The sequence below is a fragment of the Amphiprion ocellaris genome, chromosome 20 (genome assembly GCF_022539595.1).
Source record: "Amphiprion ocellaris isolate individual 3 ecotype Okinawa chromosome 20, ASM2253959v1, whole genome shotgun sequence".
NCBI lineage: Eukaryota > Metazoa > Chordata > Actinopteri > Pomacentridae > Amphiprion > Amphiprion ocellaris.
The window spans coordinates 23,440,097-23,463,055 of record NC_072785.1 but is presented as its reverse complement, the minus strand read 5'-3'; the positions used below and the strand labels follow the sequence as shown (position 1 = coordinate 23,463,055).

The 22,959-nt window shown below is 39.4% G+C and overlaps 1 protein-coding gene across 10 annotated transcripts in view; it reads left to right on the top strand.

Moving 5' to 3' along the window:
• The window catches only part of nrxn3a (neurexin 3a), a 190,072-nt gene that overhangs the window by 109,081 nt on the left and 58,032 nt on the right, over positions 1-22,959 (top strand). For 7 of the 10 annotated variants that reach the window (XR_008599903.1, XR_008599902.1, XM_055005557.1 and 4 more), the window contains 5 exons: positions 15,208-15,411; positions 17,188-17,214; positions 21,696-21,815; positions 22,091-22,211; positions 22,638-22,898. Coding sequence is in view for 8 of the 10 variants with exons in the window: in XM_055005557.1 (XP_054861532.1) it covers positions 15,208-15,411; positions 17,188-17,214; positions 21,696-21,815; positions 22,091-22,211; positions 22,638-22,898 (733 nt within the window). In the remaining 2 variants the exon portion in view is untranslated. The remainder of the gene's footprint in view (positions 1-15,207; positions 15,412-17,187; positions 17,215-21,695; positions 21,816-22,090; positions 22,212-22,637; positions 22,899-22,959) is intronic. The other 3 variants (XM_055005560.1, XM_055005566.1, XM_055005562.1) reach the window with 1 other exon arrangement.

Genomic DNA, 22,959 nt, shown 5'->3' with positions numbered 1-22,959 from the left:
AGTGAGGAAATATCAAATGAAACTAGAATTTATTGCAGAAACTTTAGCATGCTGATAGACCTCAGAGTTCTCTGTATGTGTCCCGTCCTATGGTCCTGTCTCTGGTTGCCTGGTTACAGATGGTGCTGCGCACTGCTCCCACACGTTTAAACATGTCTACACCCGAAACTCCACCACGTCCAAAGAAGCAAAAACATTTGCAAAGGTACCGACGTGAGTGGGAAGAGTCAAACCCCTGGCAGTGGGTACAAAGCAAACTATGTTTTCTGTTGTTCATGGACTGGCTGAAGTAAGGCAGCATCAACATGTAAGAAACATGAGAATAGAGAGAACCCAACCAGCAGGTCACAGTTTATCATCCCCAGTCTTCTCCTGAAGTCCATATGGTGAGAGACATCAGTATATGGTCATTAATTTACCAGTGTTAGGGTATTCTGCGATGTTGAAAGAGGAATCAGGAGGCAAACTCAGAGACACTCTGGAGTCTCAGATGGCTTATGTTGAGAATAAGGTTTACTGAATTCAGGAGAAATGATACAGCGAGTAACAAAGTGATGTGAGCACTGGCAGCATCAGTTCTAAGGAGTCTCTCTGGCTTTGGGCATATATACCATTTGGGAGGCATGCCATGGTTAAGGCTACATTCCAAATATTGTAGCAGGACTGTTAGTTCAGGATCCATCTGTACAGTGATACAGCAATGTAATCTAGTTCTTACGTTGTCAGCCAGATAGTTGTTCTTCCATCCCTATGTCATCTTTACCAAGGGTCTGTCTGTCTCTGGGTCAGATTAGGGGATAGAGAGAGCAAACGCAAGTTTGCTCTCTCTATCTAGGAGAACCATGAGTCAAGGGTGATCATTTGGGATGACTCAGCATTTAGGCTGTCATAAACTAACAACAATGAACAGTAAACAATAAGTACCTCAGTTGTGAGAAAGTGAGTAATTTTTCCTTCACAACCAGAGGATGCTTATAATCAGTGGTGTGCACAGATAGACACCAGGTGGTGCTAGAGCACCTGCCCTTTGCCCTCAGTGTCAAGCAGGTGCCCTCCGCATCTCAACTTTAGTTTTTTTAATTTAAACATTAAGCACACAGAAGTGCGCACACACATGCACACACGACCTGTGCCGTGCCGTGCCGTGCCACAACTTGCCCCTCCCCATCTCATAACGTGAACACGAGGAGCAGAGCACTGGTGTCTATGGAGTGAACAGGGACTGTGCAAATTGCAAAATCACTGCAACAGCAATGAGAGACACAAATATTTAATAACTTCACTCTTATACATTGTAGTGTCACTAAAATCACTGCAGCCTTCAACTGGCTCCTGTTGACAAAGTGTTTTAACAGAAATGTAAATGCTGTAATTTGATTCTTTTAATGAACCATGTAACTTGAATGGATGTGATGCTGGTGTGACCACAGTGCACACGTCTGATGTTGCTCACAGTGGTCCAAGGGACGCTCAGGGAGTTTGTGTGTTTGCTCACACTCATGAAAAATTACAGGGAACATTGGTCGAGGCCATGATGAAGGTAGCAGATGAGGGGAGGAGGGTCATTCCAGAACTGGAGGACATTTTACGTTCCACCCATCAAATTTCAAATAATCCATGTACACAATCTTAACACATGCAGTTGTTGTAAATGTTCTTGTCCTGAGACCAAACCTTAAAAAAAAAAAAAAAAAAAAAACCTAGGAGAAAAGATTGTTTGAAAATATTTTTTAAAAAACACTAAATAAGTCTGGAGTTCCTCCTAAAATACCATTTTCTCTTGTCCCTCTATGATGACCAAACTGAATCTGAAATAAAACAGTTAAATGAGATTTAAATCTACTTTTTTGGTTTTATTTTTTTCACTGATGTCTCTTGTAATTGTGAGATCATTTTTTTTATCAACATATTTGAAATAATAATTATTATTCATGGAATGTGTGTCCCACAACAACCTTGTTGATGATATTTTTGTCATTTTATGTCTTGTTTTTGTTGTTTTAAGTCTAGCATTAGCATGGATTAGACTAGGGTTAGCAAACAGCACAGAAAACATGGAATAAAAATGCTACCATTGATGTGGAAGCTGAACCAATCAAACCTTTGATAGTTTATTACCTATTACTGATCAATATGGAGCAGAAAACTGGAAAAGAGAAAGTTTTGTTTTCAAACATTTTGAAGCCCAAATGTCCTCCAGTTCTCGACTGACCCAGGACTCCCTGGAGTCCAGTTGCTGATGGTGGTAGAGTGGAATGGGCAGATGGCTGATACTGAGTGGCTGAGATGCCGTGGCTAACCGGATGATATGGAGATGAGGATGGGAAAGAATGCATGATCAGCAGCCTGGAAGGGAGAGTGACAGAACTGCAATGAATTTAAAGAACATCGTCTAGAGGCTGATTGGCCAGGAAAAGATAGGTCAGGAGACGACAGGGGCGACGTTTAGATGGAGAGCAAAGCGATTTTAACAGCGTGGGAAAATGTAAGTGACAGAGAGAATACAGCAGCGGGGATAGCTCAAATTCACTGAGAGGGATGGAGACAGAGTGGGAACATCCATCCATCCATTTTCTATCCTTTATCATCTGGAGGACATCCCAGGGTAGAGCCTGGACAGCTGATGGACGAGTGTATTCTTTACTGAACTTACACTATCGTTCAAAAGTCTGGGGTCACTTAGAAATGTCCTCATTAATGAAAGAAAAGCAGTTTTTTCAATGAAGATACCATGAATTGAATGATAAATACAGTGTAGACATTGTTAATGTGATAAATCACTGTTGGAGCTGGAAACGGCTGATTTTTAATGGAATATCTCCATAGAGGTAGAGAGGAACATTTCCAGCAACCATCACTCCTGTGTTCTAATGCTACATTGTGTTAGCTAACGGTGTTGAAAGGCTCATTGATGATTAGAAAACCATTGTGCAGTTATGTTAGCACATGGATAACAGTGGGAGTTTTCATGGAAATCATGGAATTGTCTGGATGACCCCAAACTTTTGAATGGTAGTTTGAGGACTAACTTGCCTTTATGGACTTACCAGACTTCCCTCAGTACACCACAAATATGTGAAAACAACAACAAAAGCTACTATCTGTGTCCTCCAAGTCCACATACAAAGGGAGGAGCTATATTTATTCAATTATAAGTACTGAATAGCATCTCAGTTAAATATTTTATGTGAGTTTGAAAATAGCACGTCTTTAAATTGGAGGTAGAATAATAAAAGTGAATTTCTGATTTCCGGTAATCTGGTCTTTCTTTGGATTATTGTTAAAGTGGTTCAGAGTAATGATAACCACCAAACAGGGCTTGAAGAATGAAAGTATTCAGAGCCTCCTCAGCTGTTGAGATAAGCTTAAAAATGTGGCCAGGCTTGAATAATGGAGGTGTTCAGAGCCTGCCGGGCTATTTTTCATAAAATTCAGTCACAGATACAGATAGTGAATGACTGATGCAGTGCAGCATTGTGTCACATGAACAAAAAATGGTTGCTTCGGCAGAGCAATATCCTTCTGCATTTTTATCATGTTACCACAGTCTGTGAGCTGAAAGTGACTGACCTTGCCCTAACTAGAGCCTGAGAGTGATTTAAAACTATTTCTAATCCATTCTGAGAAGCTGATAACTGCTAAGCAAGTGAGACAACTCCTTCAAGACTGCTGAAGGAGCTGAACAGGTGAAGCTGGTTTTAAAAAAGCCACAAGTGTGCAGAGCTGTTATCAAAGCAAAGAAGGTTTCTGACAACATGCAGCCTGCCACGACATAAATCCAAATGTACCACAATTCTACAGTTCTACAGTTGCACTTAGCAAGGCAATTAGGATTGCAAATTTTGATAATTGTCTCAATCAGTAGCTGGCAGCATTATCAATAATGGATTAATTAATAACAATGTAACTGTAATCAACAGACACAGGATTTGGGCCGCAAAGTCGGTTCTGTTGCATATTGCTACTATATAGAAATGCTGTTCTAAACAATCCTAATTTGTCTAAAACTAACGAGTTCTGGCCAGAGGTCATTAAGTCTCACTGAAGTCTTTGTCATGGTGGTCGTTGCTAGATAAACCCCCAGGATGCTTTCTGCTCACCAACACAGAACTGTCTGCTGTCCAAGGTATATATTGATGTATATTAAATTCTTAACTTTAATGTACAGTACTTGAAGCTCTACATTTCTACAGTTTCATTTAACAGACACTTTTATTTAAAGCGGCGTACATCTGAGAGTAGATCCAACACATTAAGGATCTAGTCAGGAGAAAACAACCTGGATAAGAGCCATAAAACAGGTTCAGGTGTGATAATAGGACCGTGGTGTCTACAGGAAGTACAGACGGAATAGGATTTTTTTTCATGGTCTGTCAAGTGCAAATGTGTTCAGTGAAGAGCTGGTTTTTAGTTTTTTTTTTTAAAGACTGAGAGAGACTCTGCAGATGGAACAGAGTTTGGTAACTTGTTCCTCCACCAGGGAACCACAGAGGAGAAGAGTCCAACTATGGACCTGCCCTGTTGTGGAGGTTGAATCAGGAGCCTTTTGTTGGCCAAGCGTAGTGAGATGGAGGGAGTGTAGACCTGCATGAGAGAGTTCAGGTAGGAGGAGATGTTTCCATTCTAGTTCTGAATGCAAGAGTCAGAGTTTTGGATTTTATTCGGGCAGCAGCTGGAAGCCAGTGTAGCGATCTGAACAGTGGGGTGACATGAGCTGTTTCTAGATGAAAGCCAGACGTTTTACTGCATCCTGGACCATCTGCAGAGGTTTGACCTCCATGAAAGGAGGCCTCCAGTAAGGAGCTGCAGTAATGGATGGTGATGTTAGAGACCTGGACCAGGAGTGGAGCTGCATGTTCAGACAGGAAGAGTCTGATCTTCCTGATGTTCTACAGGACGAATCGACACGACCGAGTAGCAGAGGACACATGAGCCCTGAAGGTAGGGTGGTCATCCATCATGACACCAAAGTTTCTGCCAGGCTTTGTGGGTTTGAGTTGGGTTGATTCAAGCTGGATGTTGGTTTTTTGTTGAATAGAGGGACTGGCTGGGAGGACAAGGAGCTCAGTCTGGGAGAGGTTGAGTTGAAAGTGGTGTTTTTTCATCCATGCCGAGATATCTGCAAGGCATGATGAGATCTGGACAGAGACCGTGTGGTCTGCTGGGGTGAACAGCCGGAAGAGCTGGGTGTCATCAGCATAGTGGAAGTGGATTATCACACCAAGTGAGGCTGTAACAGTATTGGACACAATAAACAAACAATTACTGTTAATCATTCACTCCAGAAACTCTAAAACTCTGTACCTATTTTTATTGCATTATTTATTGATTGAGGCATGACCCCCTAGAAGAACCGAAGGTTCTTCTTTTCTGACACCAAACCTTCCTCGTCTCCTTTGTCTTGTTCTTATCTGTGTAAAAAAAAAGAAGACAAATTTTGCTGCATGAGTCTCGTAATCAGAGTTTGCTCAGAGTGCAGTAACTTATTGTATAGTTGTGACAGAACTATGTGTCATCAGTGTTAGAATTTCATTTTCTTAAGATTGTAAATGATGAATTTGGGACTGATGGTTTTTGGCACTCACCTGGCATACGTGTCTTCCTTCACACGTATGATGCTGTCTGCCAGTACGAGAACCTCCCACTGACCTTCTGACCAGTTTCTATCCCGGTACCCAGACAGTTTAATAACGACTGATTAGAGTTGAAAACTAATTTCCACATCCCCAACCTACAAATTATTTCTGTGGCTTTTTAGCATATCAAATGGCAGCTTTCTGATCATATCTATCTATAGCAGCTTTTCTCTTTTTTCCTCCAGTGGATAATTCCCCTGAGGTTCATTTTTACTTCTGAAAAGAAAAGTCGCAGTGGGTCAATCTGATATGTGGTGTTTTTCACCTGGAATAATTTTGCAGGGGATATTTTATTGAAATATTTCTTTAGAGACAAAGATAGTCTGACTTTGTAATACATGTTTCACTGACATTACTATTTGCTTTATATATTTTATATATTTTCTTTATTTATTTATATTTTCTAATCATAAATGAGCCTTTCAACACCATTAGCTAACACAATGTAGCATTAGAACACAGGAGTGATGGTTGCTGGAAATGTTCCTCTGTACCCCTATGGAGATATTCCATTAAAAATCAGCCGTTTGCAGCTAGAATAGTCATTTACCACATTAACAAAGTCTATACTGGATTTATCATTCATTTAATGTCATCTTCATTGAAAAAAATGCTTTACTTTCAAAAATAAGGACATTTCTAAGTGTGTGAACGGTAGTGCATACAGAGTAAATCAAACATAAAGGAGTATTATGTTAATCAGTTGGTCAGAAGTAAAAGGGCAATGCAAGGATTCACATAAATCAGCTTCTCACTGACTCGTTGCCTTTACTGTATGTGGACCAATCATGCTTACTGTTGTGTATCGTCACCTCCTCAAAGGTCCGTTCTGTGGCAGGAAAAGCCCTGATGTGTGTTTGTTTCTGTGATATAACACCAATTATATCCTGGGAGCAGGGCTGTATACCTGGTGGATGTTTACTGTTCTGCATAGAGTTACCTACTGTTTGTGTTTGACTCTGACTTCTACCAATTTGTACGGCAAAAAAAAATAGTGCCACAGCCCTGAGACAGAACCAGTTCAGTGATGGAGTTGAGGATATATTGTTGCGCATAGAAATATATCACCCACTCTTGGTATGACGGTGTTGCTGTAATTAGTATTGATTTAGAGAAGAGAAAGGGGTCAACTTAAAAATAATCACACAGTCACACCTCTGGATCAGATAATCCAGATGTCATTGAATCTAAATGTTAACATTTGGTACCCATTACCCTGAATTAATCTGAACAACATTAAAACTGCTTCTTAAGGTATTTGATCTTCACTTCTTAATGCACTTCTTAATTTCACACCAGCATAACAATGTCCAACACTTTACTGCTCTATTCCTGATGGAGTCAGACATCCTGATATGCCACTTTATGGATCTGCCGGTGTGTTCTCAACAAAGCTAAACCAAACTAAATACCACGGAACTGCAGAATGAGAACAAGGACACAGAGAGGATGCAAATTAAAGTCATATTTATGAATCCTCTATCTGGTTAACTTACAGCCCTTCAATGTAAAGACTGAATACTAGAAAAGACGTACAGGCAACAATATTCTTCATTTTACTACTTCACTATTTCATTTAACCTTTCCTTCATTTTCCTGTGTACTGTTAACGATGTTATCTTGATTTTTTCGTGGGATTTTTAATTAGATTCACTGCAGCTTGTGAATTTGAGACAGTTCATCACTTTATAATCACTTTACTGTTGTGATTTTGCGTTGGTTTTTAATGATGCTGTTGCTCGCCTTGTTCAGTGATATATCATTATTATCGCATAATGAAAACTGGTCACTATAGAAGGTTTCTGTCAGTTTGGTCAAAGGCCTATCTGGGTAAACAAACCAACAAACAAATTGTAGTGAAATACATATGTTACAAATGGTTCACATAATGAGTTCATCGTTGTGCATATTTCCACTGTACTTACACTACCGTTCAACAGTCTGGGGTCACTTAGAAATGTCCTTATTTTTGAAAGAAAATATTTTTTTTTTCAGTGAAGATAACATGAATTGAATGATAAATCCAGTGTAGACATTGTTAATTTGGTAAATGACTGTTCTAACTCTAAACGGCTGATTTTTAATGGAATATCTACATGGGGGTACAGAGGAACATTTCCATCAACCATCACTCCTGTGTTCTAATGCTACATTGTGTTAGCTAATGGTGTTGAAAGGCTAATTGATGATTAGAAAACCCTTGTGCAGTTATGTTAGTACATGGATAAAAGTGGGAGTTTTCATGGAAAACATGGAATTGTTTTGGTGACCCCAAAGGTTTGAACGGTAGTGTATTCTGTCAACAAAGCACCAAGCTGTTGATCTGAGATTTATTTTTGTGCAGACATTCCCTGAAACCAACAATGTTCTGCTGAGATATCTTTAATGATGACACAAGATCCAATATTCCAGCAATCCTCCTTGATATTCACTGTGTACATATAAAGAGAGTTTTGAAAAATTCATTCTCTCTGCTTCATCCTGAAGGTAAACGGTTTGCAATGGCAAAAAAAAGATGCAGTATTTCAGTATCAAACAACATGCATTCAGGTCTTCCTCTGGGTGCTTCTACCATGGCCAGGCCAATCGGTTAGAAGTGTGTCAATCCTTTGGGCACACTCTGTTGAGACCATCACATATGCAGACACAGTTGCATCCAAGAAATATGACATGTCAGAGTTAATCTGACAGCCCGGCTCAGAGCTGTAATGAGAATTTAAATTGTGTTTATTACACCGTGCCTGTAATCTGACACCTTGTCAATTAGCCATCAGCGCCAGCCGTCCCTGGGACCAACATGGCCATTTATTTCATGTGCAGTGAGCATGGACTCAGACACATGTACAACATGAGGCCACCCAGGTGAACACAGAAAACACACAATAATGTATGCATGTACTGAGGTTTCACAGTCCAAGCATAAGTTTGTCTTTGTTTTTTAAATCTGGAGTACACAACATATTAGATTTTACAAGTAAGCTCTGTATGCTATGGGGACTAGAAATCTTACTGAAAATTGTGAATTCATATGCTTTTTTTCGAAGGACTGAGGTGAGATTCCACCTTCTACTGCTGAGACATTATGGTTCATGTTTTGAGGTGCAGCATCAGCATATAGTGAACAAAACAAAAATCCTAAATCCAAACACAAACTGTCAGAAGCAAGCTGTCCCCTAAAAAAATCAACTGTGAGAAAAGAGAGTAATGGGAGTATAATTTTACAGAGAGCGCTACAGGGATGTTCTGTTAGAGATAGACAGCAGAGCTTCTAGTACTCTGGTGGTAACAGGAGTCATTATTGTGTTGTCAGATAGTGTAGTTTAGGCATACTAGTGTTATCATGACGTACTGTTCTGAAAGTGATTTAGCTTTTTTTTTTTACCATAAAGTACAGAGTTGTTCAGTCGTCAAATACAATCAGTCAAAAATGTCATCAACCTCAAAAAATAATTGCAGCTAAAATTGCCTCATTTGCATTGAAATAAACCACCAAGAAACAAAACAAAGGGAAATGAATAGATTGTTTCCATATTTGCTGTTTGCTTATAAATTGAAATTTAAGATGGAATCACACAATGAACTTCAAAAAAGGTTGTTTAAGTCATAACTTCTGTATGGAATAAACGAATAGAAATGAACCAAAGGTGCGTTGAGCTGAGTTTAGCTGTTTCATCCTGTTTCTAGTCTTTATGCTAAGCTAAGTTAGCCCAATGTCAGTAATAAAACTAACACAATATAGTTTGAAAGTGAACCAAGCTGTGGGTCATTACTCTGTTTAAAGATGTTCTGAGCACTGGAAAACACATCACTATCATCACTGTACGATTTCTGGCAAATTAAATCTTTGAAGAATTTGTGGTGGATTTGTAGTAGGATCACAATCATGTGATCGTCAGCAGGCAGCTGATGTTGTGTTCGCTTGTTGTCATGGTTACAGTGACGCCGTGCTGCTATCTGGCAATGATACAGAAATCTTTAACAAATCCGTGGATCCAGACTATAAGCTGCATCACTGCCAAAATCCAATCACTTGGTCCTTGTGTCATTTCTGACCTTCACTGGAAATTTCATCCAAATCCGTCGGTCCGTTTTTGAGTAATGTTGCTGACTGACAGACAGACAGACAGACAGACAGGCTGACAGACAGGCTGACAGACAGACAGACAGACAGACAGACAGACAGACAGACAGACAGACCAACCAGTGCTGATCAACACATAACCCTGCACTTTGTGTGAAAACACTTTCACTATGTCAGCAAACTTGTACACATTTAGAACAGTACTGTCAGGTTTAAAGACCAGAGCTAATCTGACGGCTTTAGGAGTTAAAGTCATCAAGTCCAGCCAATAAACTATTTTCCATGTCATTCCCCTTTCCCATCAGCAGCTTCCTGAATAGTTTAACCTTTGCCTATTAGTGTAACCTTAAATCTTTAAAGTTCATGTTTGTGTGACAGTCTTCCTCACCTGCTGCTTTGCATCTAGAATCTCTCAGTGAACACCTGGACTGTGTCTCCTCACTGTGGTCATCTACCAGAACTACAGCTTCCTGGTCCTGCAGTCAAACTGATCAAAGGGCATTTAGAGGACACAAAATGCCTCAGCATATTATTAGATCATTTATCATATTAAGTTACTGTGACAGGACAAATAACCACCTCTGATTGATGCTAACAGAATGCAGGGAAACAGCGAGCATCCCTCAGCTCTGGGTGAATTCTAGATGAGGTGGAACAGAGACGGGCAGTGAAAAGAAGATCTGCCCTAATCACCTGTAGTGCTTCAGGCATGTTTGTGGGTTTTATTACAGAAAGGAAGAGCTTAAATTAATCTCAACAAATTAGCAATTATCTTCTCTTTCACTTCTAGTCAGGAATAATGTTTTTACATTTCTGCAGATCCACTTCAAGCAGATTTTTATTACATTGCTGTCAGTGATGTGAGAGACTAATGTCTGTTGGTCATATGGTGATACAGGAACCCATGTCTCAGGATTTAACAGCAGCTCAGCAACACCTTGCATAGAAAACATTTTCTGATCTGCAGTCCCAGCACATTTTCAGAATCTTCCAAATGAGATTTCAGGTTTATTCCTCTCCTATTTAATGACAAACCCTGTCTGAGCCAAACTGTCTTTAGGTTTAGATGTTATTTGCCCGTTAAATGGCTGTCATCAGTGCAGATTGTTTCCATACAAATGGGCCTATATGAACCTCTGCCACCTTCTAGTAGCTCAGCGGGCTGATGCCATAAACATAAAGTAACCCCGGTAACACTGCTGATCCCTTGCTATCATCAGACTAACTGCAGGTTAAATCTCTGGTGGAGTCACCACACTGGAAATGTACAAAATGGACCTCTGTACATTGTGATAGAGGAACAGTGAGTATTTCCACCAAAACCATGATCCTTTTCTGAACTTTGTCATGTAGTTTTGAACCGTAAACTTAACCAAACACAGAGCAGGGAGTCAAAACAAGACTTCAGTGAAACAATGAATAGAATCATGCTTCAGATGGGAGTTGAACTCAAGTCTTCTGCATACCAGTCCAGAGATTTCACCAGCCTCTTACACCTCCACGTATGGACTTCTGTTTCTCTTTATAAATGATAAATCACAGCTTCACTGGCATCCTGACCTGGATGAGGTCCCTGCAGGTCAGCATGTATGGGTGTGATCTATGATGATAATGGCCATTTTTTGAGCTGATGACATCTGAAATTCCAACCAACCTACTCCCTACTCAGAACATCATTCAAACTGACAAAACTGCACACAGCAGGGATAGAACTTTTCAAGCTATTCTGTTGATGCAAACAGTGAATTAAGCTCTGCAGAACCCCAACCAGAAGAAGTTATGTCTTCAGAAATAAAATAGAGACGAGGCACAAGTCAGGGTGCATGTTATATGACAGGGAACAACACCATGACCAGATTAGCTCAAGGTGAGATAATCCCAGTCTGAGTACTGTAGCTGATGGTGTGTATCCCTTTCTAGCTATGTAGTGGAATGACAGATTGGCAGCATTGGTCCATGCCAAGATAAACAGATGTTGTTGTGAGAGCACATGGAGGCCCTCCACCTTATTACTGTGTTGTTCCTGTAAAATAGTCACTGGATGTATGTGCTTGTAGAGGGTTAGGGTTAGAATTGGGTTAAAATTGTGATGTTTGGAGCAGATTTTTTTTTTTCCATCTAAAACAACATTGCTACCCACAGTCTGACCAATCACACGGTGATGTTGACAATACTGATAAGGTCTCTGGCATCAGGTTTGTCTGAAATCACTCCTGAACTGCAGCATAAATCACAACTTTAAAAGTGTTAAATATGTTCATTTGTTCTGAGATATTCCACCGGTACTTCTCTGTAACTACTGATGGAAATGTGAAGGTGGTTTGATGCCTGCAGATATATAATTACATGTTAAGCACTCACTTTGTGACTCTCACACACTGTGTGTACGTTTGAGCATTCCTCACACTGATCACCATCAGCGTATCCATGAGCCAACCACAGCATGGTGCACCTTTAATCTGAAGAAGAGGGAAGTGTGTCAACAGTTTCCAGTCAGATGAGGACACGGACTAAAAGCTAATCCACAACTCCTGCAGCCAAATAAATGAGGCGTACGCTGTACAACTTCACTTTTGGCAGGGATTAGCTGTTGGCAGAGGAAGCCCCGTTTTAATTGACAGGCATAACAAGTGCAAAGTGATCGGTCTTGGTGGGAGGCCTCCAAGTTCACCTGCCACTTCTTCATGTATCTGGCAGCGCTGGGTGAGGTGAAGCATGAATAGGTGGGTGTGATGATTAATAACAAATACACTCTCAGCCAGTCACATCGCTGTTCTTGTAGATTTGTGCCACTGGGCCAATCACAGTGAAGCATGACGACAGCAGCTCAACAGGTGGAACGATACTTCTCTAAGAAGTCCTATCGTTTAGAACATTCAGACTAACATGATGTAAACACAGTGCACCACAAAGGTCAGTATGTTATAAGTGAGCTGGTGTGCCTGAGCTGCCAAAGCAGCCACTGGCAGGAAACTCGACACCTTTGCTGGTGTCGAGTTACATGTAAGCCATTTTCCTTGAAAAAAAGCGAAAATAAATTTTTAAAGATGCAACTTTGATACACATAGTTGAGATTTCAGGGTTTAATCAACATGTGGAGAGAAACTTTAAGTACAACTAAATAAATACTCAGATTGATTATTTAGTCCCACTGTTGATTTTTTTTGCAGACTGCAAAAAATTTCTAAAAGTCCTATTCCGTCTGCACTTCCTGTAGACACCACAGTCCTATTATCACACCTGAACTTGTTTTATGGCTCTTATCCAGGTTGTTTTCTCCTGACTAGATCCTTGCTGGTGTTGGATCTACTCTCAGATAGATGTCGCTTTAAATAAAAGCGTCTGATAAATGAAACTGTAGAACTGTAGAACTGTAAAGCGCCTTGAGATGACAGACACTATGTGACCGTTTGGTGCTATGGAAGTAACAGTGAATTTAATTAATGAATTTATTTGCTTTATGAAAGGATTTTACTCTTGCTTCAACACATCCATAGTCTCTTGTACTATTAAGAACTAAGATTCACCTGTTTTTTGGACCATATTTTGCAGAATTGCATTACATTGTTTTTTTTTTTTTTTAGTCTCCATAAAATAACAGAGGCAATTTTCTCTCTTTCTCCCCGGCTTTTTTCCTTTATTATTACAGGCCGTTTAATATGACCATTCTCACACATGCAAACACACACAGTCTCATTTCCTGCCTGATGCTGACTTACAGTCATTTCCCAAACACTTACCCTAACCCAATCCAAACCAAGCCATCACACTAAAAGTTAATGTTTTACCTTGAGGGGACTTGCTGTTTGTCTTCAGAATGGAGGCAGGGCTTCAGTTTGACTGCGTGCACAGATTTATGTCCTCATAACTCGTACACTCACTCCTCCTCCTCTGTCTGCTGCTTGTCATTCAGACTCTGGAATATCTGTCTACTAGACTTTAGCCGAGAGGCAGGGAGAGCATGTCTACCTGTGAAAGCATCTCAGCAGACGTATTACCATACTGACTGAGCTGTGTGTATTAACTTGTAATGGTCACTCCCAAACAGATGTTCTGTAATTAAGAAACTATTAGTTTTAAATGTGGGGAATTTGATGAAATAAATACGGCATTTACAAAGGCTGCTTATTTTCCTCCTGTTTTTATGCTATGCCTCCAAAACAAGCAGCGACACATTCAAGCAGTTCCATTTACCTGATAACAGATCAGGTCGGATTGTGTATAAATGTAAACAGTATTTGTATTTCCAGGTTGTTTTTGTAGAGATGCCTGTCCACAGCATGAAAATGAGTCTCATATGGAGAGAACCTGCACAACTGCACCGTGATTATACTCCCTGTAGCCGACATGTTGCATAGAAGAAGGCTTCGTCTACGTATTCTGTCCTTTAGTGCAGACACAGATTTAGACTGCATGTTAAGGGGTCTTGCATATGTTAGATGGTGAAATATACCTCATGCGGATGCCAATGCTTTAGACCAGGGGTGTCAAACATGCCAAAACTGGCCCTCCAGAGGGTCCAATCCAACCTGTGGGACGACTTTGTAAAGTATAGAAATTCCAGAAAAGACATTAACTGCAGTTTGTAAATTAGTAAAACTATAAATTTAAAATAATTTCTAGACCATGCCAAGTTGTTTTGATCATTAAGGAAAATAGTAGATCGCTCATTGTTCTTTTGCCATTTTGTGTCTCGTTTTTGTAATATTTTGTCTGACTTTTGTCATTTGTCTCATGTTTTTGTCATTTTGTTCCTCGTTTTTGTCGTTTTTTTGGTCTTATTTTTGTCCTTTCGTGTTTTGCTTTATGTGTTGTGTCGTGTGTCGTTTTCTGTTTTTTTGTCTTGCTTGGTGTTGTTTTTCTATTTTTTGTCATTTTGTTTCTCGCTTTTTTCATTTTGTGTCTCATGTTTGTCATATTTTGTCTTATTTTCATTGTTTTTTGTCTTTTTTTTTGTCTGACTTTTGTCATTTTGATCATAAAGTAAACTCCTCTATGGTTCAGTTCCAGATATCTGTGACTAAATGTTGTGTTCCTTTATAGATAAACTGTGATCTCTATGTTGTAATGTGGAAATGATAAACTGAGGCTGAATGTTGCTGAAAGTGAATTTGTTTTTCTTAAGAAATTTCAGTTTATTCATAATGTTTTGTAAAAGGATAATTCCTTAAATGTTTCATAACATACATTTTGCATTAAAACACAGGAAATATTTGGAGTTTATAGCTTTATTATGCTGGGATATTACTGGTCCCGTCTGCTTGAGATGAAATTGAGGTGAACGTATATGGGCATATGGGTTCTGTAAAGCGTCTTGATACAATTTGACCTGTAATTGGCACTATATAAATAAAATTGAATTGAATTGAATATGGAACCTGAACTAAGATGAGTTTGGCACGGCTGGGAACTTTAAGTTCGACACACCAGCTGACCTCACTGACTCCAGCCTTGGTGGACTTCTAGCTAACGTGTGTGTTTGCTCCACAGAGGCTTCCATCCTCTCCTACGACGGCAGCATGTATATGAAGGTGGTGATGCCGACCATCATGCACACCGAGGCGGAGGACGTCTCCCTGCGGTTTCGCTCCCAGCGGGCTTACGGCCTCCTCATGGCCACCACCTCCAGAGACTCAGCCGACACCCTCCGGCTGGAGCTGGACGGGGGTCGCGTCAAACTCACGGTCAACCTAGGTATCGTATAGCTCACCCAGCCATTTGCCTCTACACCTCCACCTTCACCATGAGATGGTTTACCGTTGAGCGGTAACTTCTCCACTCTCCTCCTCTTACTTTTTCTATCTTTATGTGCACAGTCTTTTCATCAGTTACTCATCACTATGATCCCTGAAGGTTTCTACCAGCTCTAGATTAGAGTTTGTATCTTTTTTGCATGAGTGTTAATGCAGTTTGTGACACAAATAACCATAGACTGAATACAGCTATTTATTGAGTAACTTAAGTTATTTTACTTCAGTGGTAAACATGTCTGGCCCATCTAGTCGCATCCATGTCTTTGTTTACAGAACTTTTGAGACAGTCACAGCACAGTAATCAGATTACACTGTATGATGTAGAGATACCGGGTCCAGTCTAATGAAGTATTTTTACAGAACAGTGTGCTGAGACTTTCTAAGAGGTGATCTTCAGTCCATTATTCAACAGGATATTTGCAGAAACTTTTCTTGTATTTCTCACTAACCTCATTTTTGTGTCCGGCATTAAATAATTTCTCTGTCACTTTCCTGTCATCCGGGGTGTTTTTTTTTTCTTTGCTAATGATGGTATCTTTTATGGAAATCTGTGCTTTTTCAAAGTCTTGTTTTTTCTTTCTTTCGTTTACCTGTCAACTCCATTTTCCATCAAGCTTTGTCAAAAGATGGTATTCACCCCTTCAAAGGCCTTAAGCCTGCGGCCCGTCAGGTGAACAGCCCGAGAACAGAGCCCAGCAAAACCAACAGCTGGCTGTGACCCCAAATACTTTAAACACTTCCAATCAAAATATATGTGCCATATATGAAACATGAGTCACAAACCTCAATTTATATCTTGCTTTTACAGAATGTAGAGCAATAAAAAGTAAGAGTAACAGTAGCGTTAGCAGCTATTAACTGTTTCTTAAAGTCACATTTAAATACACATTTCACTGATTATATGATTATTCATGTAAGACTAGATGTAGTCAAACTATCTGGAGCTCTAATTGGTCAAAGCTCATATGAATTCTTCACCTGTTTTGATCTGTGTGATTTTCTGCAGTACTTTTATTAAAGCGTAAATATCCCTAGCTCTAGTTTCTGCTCCAGCTTAGCGAGGCCTGAAGGAGTAGGGTTTGATTTGATGGTTGGGGTTCCTGTGCCTCTGCATGGTGCTGGTGCTGATTGGATCGTGGCTGTTTGCTCCCACTTTTCTGTTGCGGTTGACGACACATGAAACCACCAGCCACATGGCGACCAACCCTCACTGTCCTCACGGCTGCATACGGCAGTTATTCTGGCCTTCTCTTTCCCTATCACACTGTTATTGGTCTGACAAAATCTACTTTTTTTGCTGTGTGAATTGCAAAAGCATTTGTGGCCCTAAAATGGATTCTGCTACCAACTTACGGGTGCAGAAGCTTTGGAGTCAGAGATTATGACTTCTTTGATGTGAACACAACAACGCAAATTCAATCAGTCAGTGCAGGGTTGGAAAATCTATGTAGCCGGTACTACAAGTGGCCATTTTACTATAAATACAGCATCTAAGAAATTAAAAAATATGCATTGTTTTATTAAGTAATAAGTAATGTAATGGTGTATTAATTTCATGATTATTTGGCCTTAAGTTAAATCTCCTTATCAGTGGAATAAAATGGCTGCCTTTCTGCATGTGTGCGTCCCCGGAAGGGTGGACTTTTTGTTTTTGGATGTCTGCAGCAGTAACCTTGAAGGATGCAATTTCATCTGTCATTTATTCTTCCCCATCTAGACTGTATCAGGATAAACTGTAACTCCAGTAAGTTAACACTCAAGTTTCATTTTGCTTTCTATGTTGATGGTATGTTGATGTTGTTCCTTTGTTTTTGTTTTTTTTTTCTTTGGAAAAAGAAATGTATTTTTAAAAATGTAAGTCCTGCACCACACACCAACCTTTTTATGATGCGGAGAAAGACATCGATCAGTTGGTTTGAGCTTTAATTCAACAGAAAGCAACAGAAATAGACGATAATAGACTATTGTGTTATGCATAGATGGACAGATAGATGTAGATACAGATACAGATATATAGATATAGATATTTAGATATGCATAGAATGTAATATTACAATATACATTTCAGTACAGCTTGTTTTTCACTTTGCAATTACAAAATTAGGACATAATGCAGAATCATAATCAATGGCATTAGGTGACTACAGTGTAAGAGCCACATGTAGTTGTGGCAAAATGCAATTAAAATTTATTATCTAGTATTTGAAACCACATCAGATGCAAAATAGAATACTCCAAGTCAAAAATCTGATTCTGTAAACCCTTTATTCTCAGTTACAGAGACACTTGGATAATCCATGAAGTATTTAGTGCTGTAGATGAAGTTGTTTGACACCATCTAGTAGGTGGACCTGTAAGGGATCGTAGCTTTATATCCCTGACAAAACTTTTAATCATAACTGAAGACTCCTTTTTCTAACACACAAGACAGTACGGTTCCTTCCATTGACTATTCTTAATTATAAAGAGTGAATAAATGGCAAAACATTGTATGATAGCGCACCAATAAATATTGGTAATCAGTGCTCACCCTAATTTCATGCTAACATCCACAGATTAAGACTATGAATCAGTACTGGTTTAGAAGGCTGCTTGTTTTAGGGAAATTTCAACATCCAGTATTAACATGGTTGAAAGTGATGAAACCTTCCATGACAACAGTAACTGAAACTCACCATCACCTCAAACAGACGAAACAGTACCCCCAATTTAGTCCCAGCTGAAGGATCTGATTATTTATGTACTGTATAAGTTTATGAATTGAATTAAATGGTAGGCCAGTTTCACATTGTTGCACATCCCATAAACAATCAAGGAGTTAATTAATTTATACTGAATATGAATGTGGCAGAGCTAACAACACGTTGATTCAAATTGTGTCTAAAGCAACTAAAGAAACTGGATTAATAACCTTTGAAACACAGCACATTATTACATTGACTTCAAAAACAATCATGGTTTGTACACATTCCTATTCCACATAATTAGACATTTTAGAACTGGACTATTTGATGACAGAGTGGTGTCATAGAAGAGTGACATCCAAAACTGGACCTGGATTTCCATGATGTTTCTGTATTGCTGTGAGAATTCAGAATCAAAGTTGTGAGGTTAAACTATTGATGCAGCTCTGGTGAATCACTGAACTCTCTTTGCCTCTAATCTGTCAGCTGCTGCTTTGTAATGCTGTCCCTAGTCAGTAGGAATTGCTTTTACTCATGTGGAGGCCATTGAGATCTTTGCCTCATCCATATTATTTTTACATGTTGTATCTGTGCATAGTGATAGAAATGCAGTTGCAATCAAAACTTCACAATCCTGTGAAGACATTCTAATGATGCAAAAGAAATTTAGTGAAACATATCAATTAAATCCTTGGTTTCTTTCTCCAATACGGCATATAAACCAATTGTTCAACCTCCAGTGTCACTATTTAAAAACTTCCTCTAGTATAATCTAGTTGTTGGCATGTCCATATAGTGTTTTTTATATGCTTGAAGATAGATCATGAGTGAAATAAGCAGTTAGTGCCATATTGCTGAGCATTTCCACTTGAAACTCAAGTCTTTTCAATGACAGTCTCAAAAACACGGATTCACACTTCTGGGGTTTCAAACATAACACATAAAAGAACCAATACCCCACCCAGGGAACCAGTTTCTCCAACTGGTAGAGTAAGGCTTCCTGTATCATTCTTCTTCTTCCGATCTGATTTCCAGATTTGTTATGTTTGACTAAGCTGCTCCAATGTTTCAACCATTGAAGATGTGGAGACTTCATTCTCGAGACAGCAGCAGTGTAGAGTTATCTAAGTTACTGGGAATATTTTCATAGGAAAAAAATCACATAGACATAGAAAATATTTTGTAAAGGTTTCATTATTGACCAGAGTTGGACTTTAATAATACAAATCTTTGACCTTCATGACATCCAGTAAACTTGTAGTGTCTCCTCAGAAACGTCTGATACCTGTCTTTCTGAATTTCCGATGAATTCTTGAACTGCCGCTGCTTTCTTTAAATCCAACCAGCAGTTCATGATGCCACTCACTTGGTCACATTTATCAGTTCCTGAAGCAAAACAACCCACAGCAGGTGTTTAATGGGGAGATTTCCTCGCCTGTTGAAAATGCCAGACTTTCCTTTTTATCTCTTCCCCCAACCCAGAAAAGGTCGCTGCCCTGCCGTGACTTTTAAACATGTGATGCTCCAGACTATTTCTTGAAAATCTCCCTTCTTGATGTGATGAAAGGAATGATATCGAACCACAGTCAGTGTGGTTGCAAGATTCCCAAAGGCAAATCGGAAAGATCACATCACACATTTTTTCTATTTAAAATAGAATGTGCGTTTCAACTTATACAAATGTAATAACCAGAGTAAACTGAGTATCTAACCACACTAACTCAGCAGGGTTCCAGCATTTTGAATGCAACTGTATCTGTCCAATAGGGCAACAAATACAGTGACAATATTTAATAACTATAGTTCTAAGATGTGTTCAATAAATAGATGCACACCCATGTGTGCAGAGATGACATGACTTCAAATATTACAATACAGTTCATTTAGGCATAAAAACTGAAAATGGCACTAATAAATCTAACATGTGAGAATTGTCTTGGACCTCCAAAAGCAGCTCTGATGGAGCTCTGGGCTCATTCTGAAAATGGCCGCTTGATTTCCAACAGTTTGAGTAGATAAATATGTAATCAGTGAACATTACTTATTGCTTATCTGTCCATTGTATTTGAAAATATATTTTGTTCCACGCTGTCTGTGTCATGTCTAGTTGTTTAATATAGTGAAGGGAAATAATTAATGCACGCATTTGTGGCCAACAAATATCTCAGTGATGTTTCAGCAAAATCCAGATTAGATTCTTTAGTAAGTGACATTATAGGTCCGAATCCCACACTCCAATGTTAGTCTCTGTTTTAATCATGTTAATAGTTATGATTGACTGTGAAGTTCAGATACCACCTCCTGTCGCATCTTATCTTAGATGTCCACACGGGTTTCTTTTGACCAAGACTTCTTAATTTTAAACATGTACACCATCGTTCAAAAGTTTGGGGTCATCCAGACAATTCCATGTTTTCCATTAAACTCCCACTTTTATCCATGTACTAACATAACTGCACAAGGGTTTTCTAATCATTGATGAGCCTTTTAAAACCATTAGCTAACACAATGTAGCATTAGAACACAGGAGTGATGGTTGCTGGAAATGTTCCTCTGTACCTCTATGGAGATATTCCATTAAAAATCAGCTGTTTCCAGCTACAGTAGTCATTTACCACATTACCAATGTCTACACTGGATTTATCATTCATTTAATGCTATCTTCAATGAAAAAAGCTGCTTTTGTTTCAAAAATAAGGACATTTCTAAATGACCCCAAACTTTTGGACACTAGTGTAGGTTTTGTGCTTAAATCAGATCAGAAGACACTCATAGGTACAAGAAAACAGAAGACAACTTTTCTGTCAGCTTTCATGAAGTTTGAAAAGTCCGCAGACCTTGATGAATCAGCATCTCTATTGGATGACCCAGAAAAACAGCATGTTTAGTTGATTAGTTTGATTACTAGCTCATATTGGTTCCTTCAGAACCCTTGAAGGACTTTCAGGAGGCTACATTTGCTACGTTTCAGCAAACCTCTCTTCAAATGAGAAAACCCAGATTCTGTCACATTATGGATCAAAAAGAACATGGTTAGAAAAATGTCATTATATATATCTACAACAAAACAACAAGAAGTTGTATTTAATTTTATATTGGACTGGTGATGCATTTGCCTTCCATTCAATAGTCAGAAAAAATAATGAAGAGGGAAGCAAAAGTAGCAAAGGACAGGAAGAATTGAAAGGAAAAGATTTCTATAAACCTACGATGGGTAAAAGCAATTTTTAAAAATGTAGTTGTCCTTTCTCTGTTCAAACTCCTAGAGAGCCATGACCCTGTTCAGCAGCGTAGCAGTCTCATTTGTGAGGAAGATGTCAAGTATTTTGTATATTTTCACTGTATAATTTACTGACTAAACCAAACCTTTGTTTCCCAAAGGAGTAAGATTTAGTTCAAAATCCATCTTTTTCAGTAATTAGCAAGCTACTAAGCAGCTTGTAGGACTCCTGTCGATGTTTCCAGACAGCCTGGTGGGGAAACAAAGGTTTGGTTTTAGCCTCAGGATGTCCTTAACTTTGTGACTGACCATTGTTCTCAGGCAAGGGACCGGAGACCCTGTATGCCGGGCAAAAGCTCAATGATAATGAATGGCATACAGTGCGTGTGGTGCGTCGTGGCAAAACCTACAAGCTAACGGTTGACGATGATGTAGCAGAAGGTACTTACCTGCACAACTGGACATGTTCTAAGAGTTGCTTTGTCACCATGCTGTGGTGTGTTAGCATAGACAGCTGATAGTGTCAGTGTGTAATTATAGCACAAAGACAGTACGTAGATATGTGATCATTAGTGACAGTTTGCATTCATCTAATACTGTTAATGTAATTTTCTCCTTAAATCAGCCCTTTTGTGTTAGTGTCAGACAGTGTTCTCTTTTCTTTTCGTTTTTTGTCTTTCTTTTCAACCCATCCCCTCCACCCTCCCCATCTCCAGGCCAAATGGTGGGTGACCACACTCGTCTGGAGTTCCACAACATTGAGACAGGCATCATGACGGAGCGCCGGTTTGTTTCCAGCATCCCGTCCAGCTTCATCGGACATCTGCAGAGCCTTAGGTACTCTGAACCCTGAGGTTTTTGAATGAATATTTCCTTTAAAAAGTCTCAGTCATCACTTATTTCACATTAGCAATGCATCATATTACAAGTTACAGCACGTTTACTCAGCAGTCTCTCAATGAATAGCTGGTAAAGGTCTGAGAACACTGTGTAGCTAAAGACCCTGTTCTCAAACCAAGACAAAATGAATTATTACCACTGCTTTCAGTTTGTTAGCTGGTTTTGGAGTTCTGCTGCCTTCAAATACCTACAAAAATCAAAAACCCCAGCTTTGTTCTCTTAGGAAACAAACTAGCCTTAACTGTAAATCTAACATTTAGCTCAGGCTTTCCTATGTTCTTATAGCTGTGCTTAAACAATGTGTTTGTAAGAACTTATTCTATAGGTCAGTCATTTCAAGTGCTTACCTTTCACATTCCTCAGATTTAACGGCATGCTCTACATTGACCTGTGCAAGAACGGTGATATCGATTATTGTGAGCTCAACGCTCGCTTTGGGATTCGTTCCATTATCGCCGACCCTGTTACCTTTAAATCCAAGAGCAGCTATCTGAGCCTGGCCACGCTGCAGGCCTACACATCCATGCACCTCTTCTTCCAGTTCAAGACCACCTCCCCAGACGGCTTTATACTCTTCAACTCTGGAGATGGCAACGATTTTATCGCTGTGGAACTGGTTAAAGGGTATGTTTCTGAAAGGATTCTTGTTCTTATTTGGTGCACAAAACCTGGAAGGTTCAGTAGT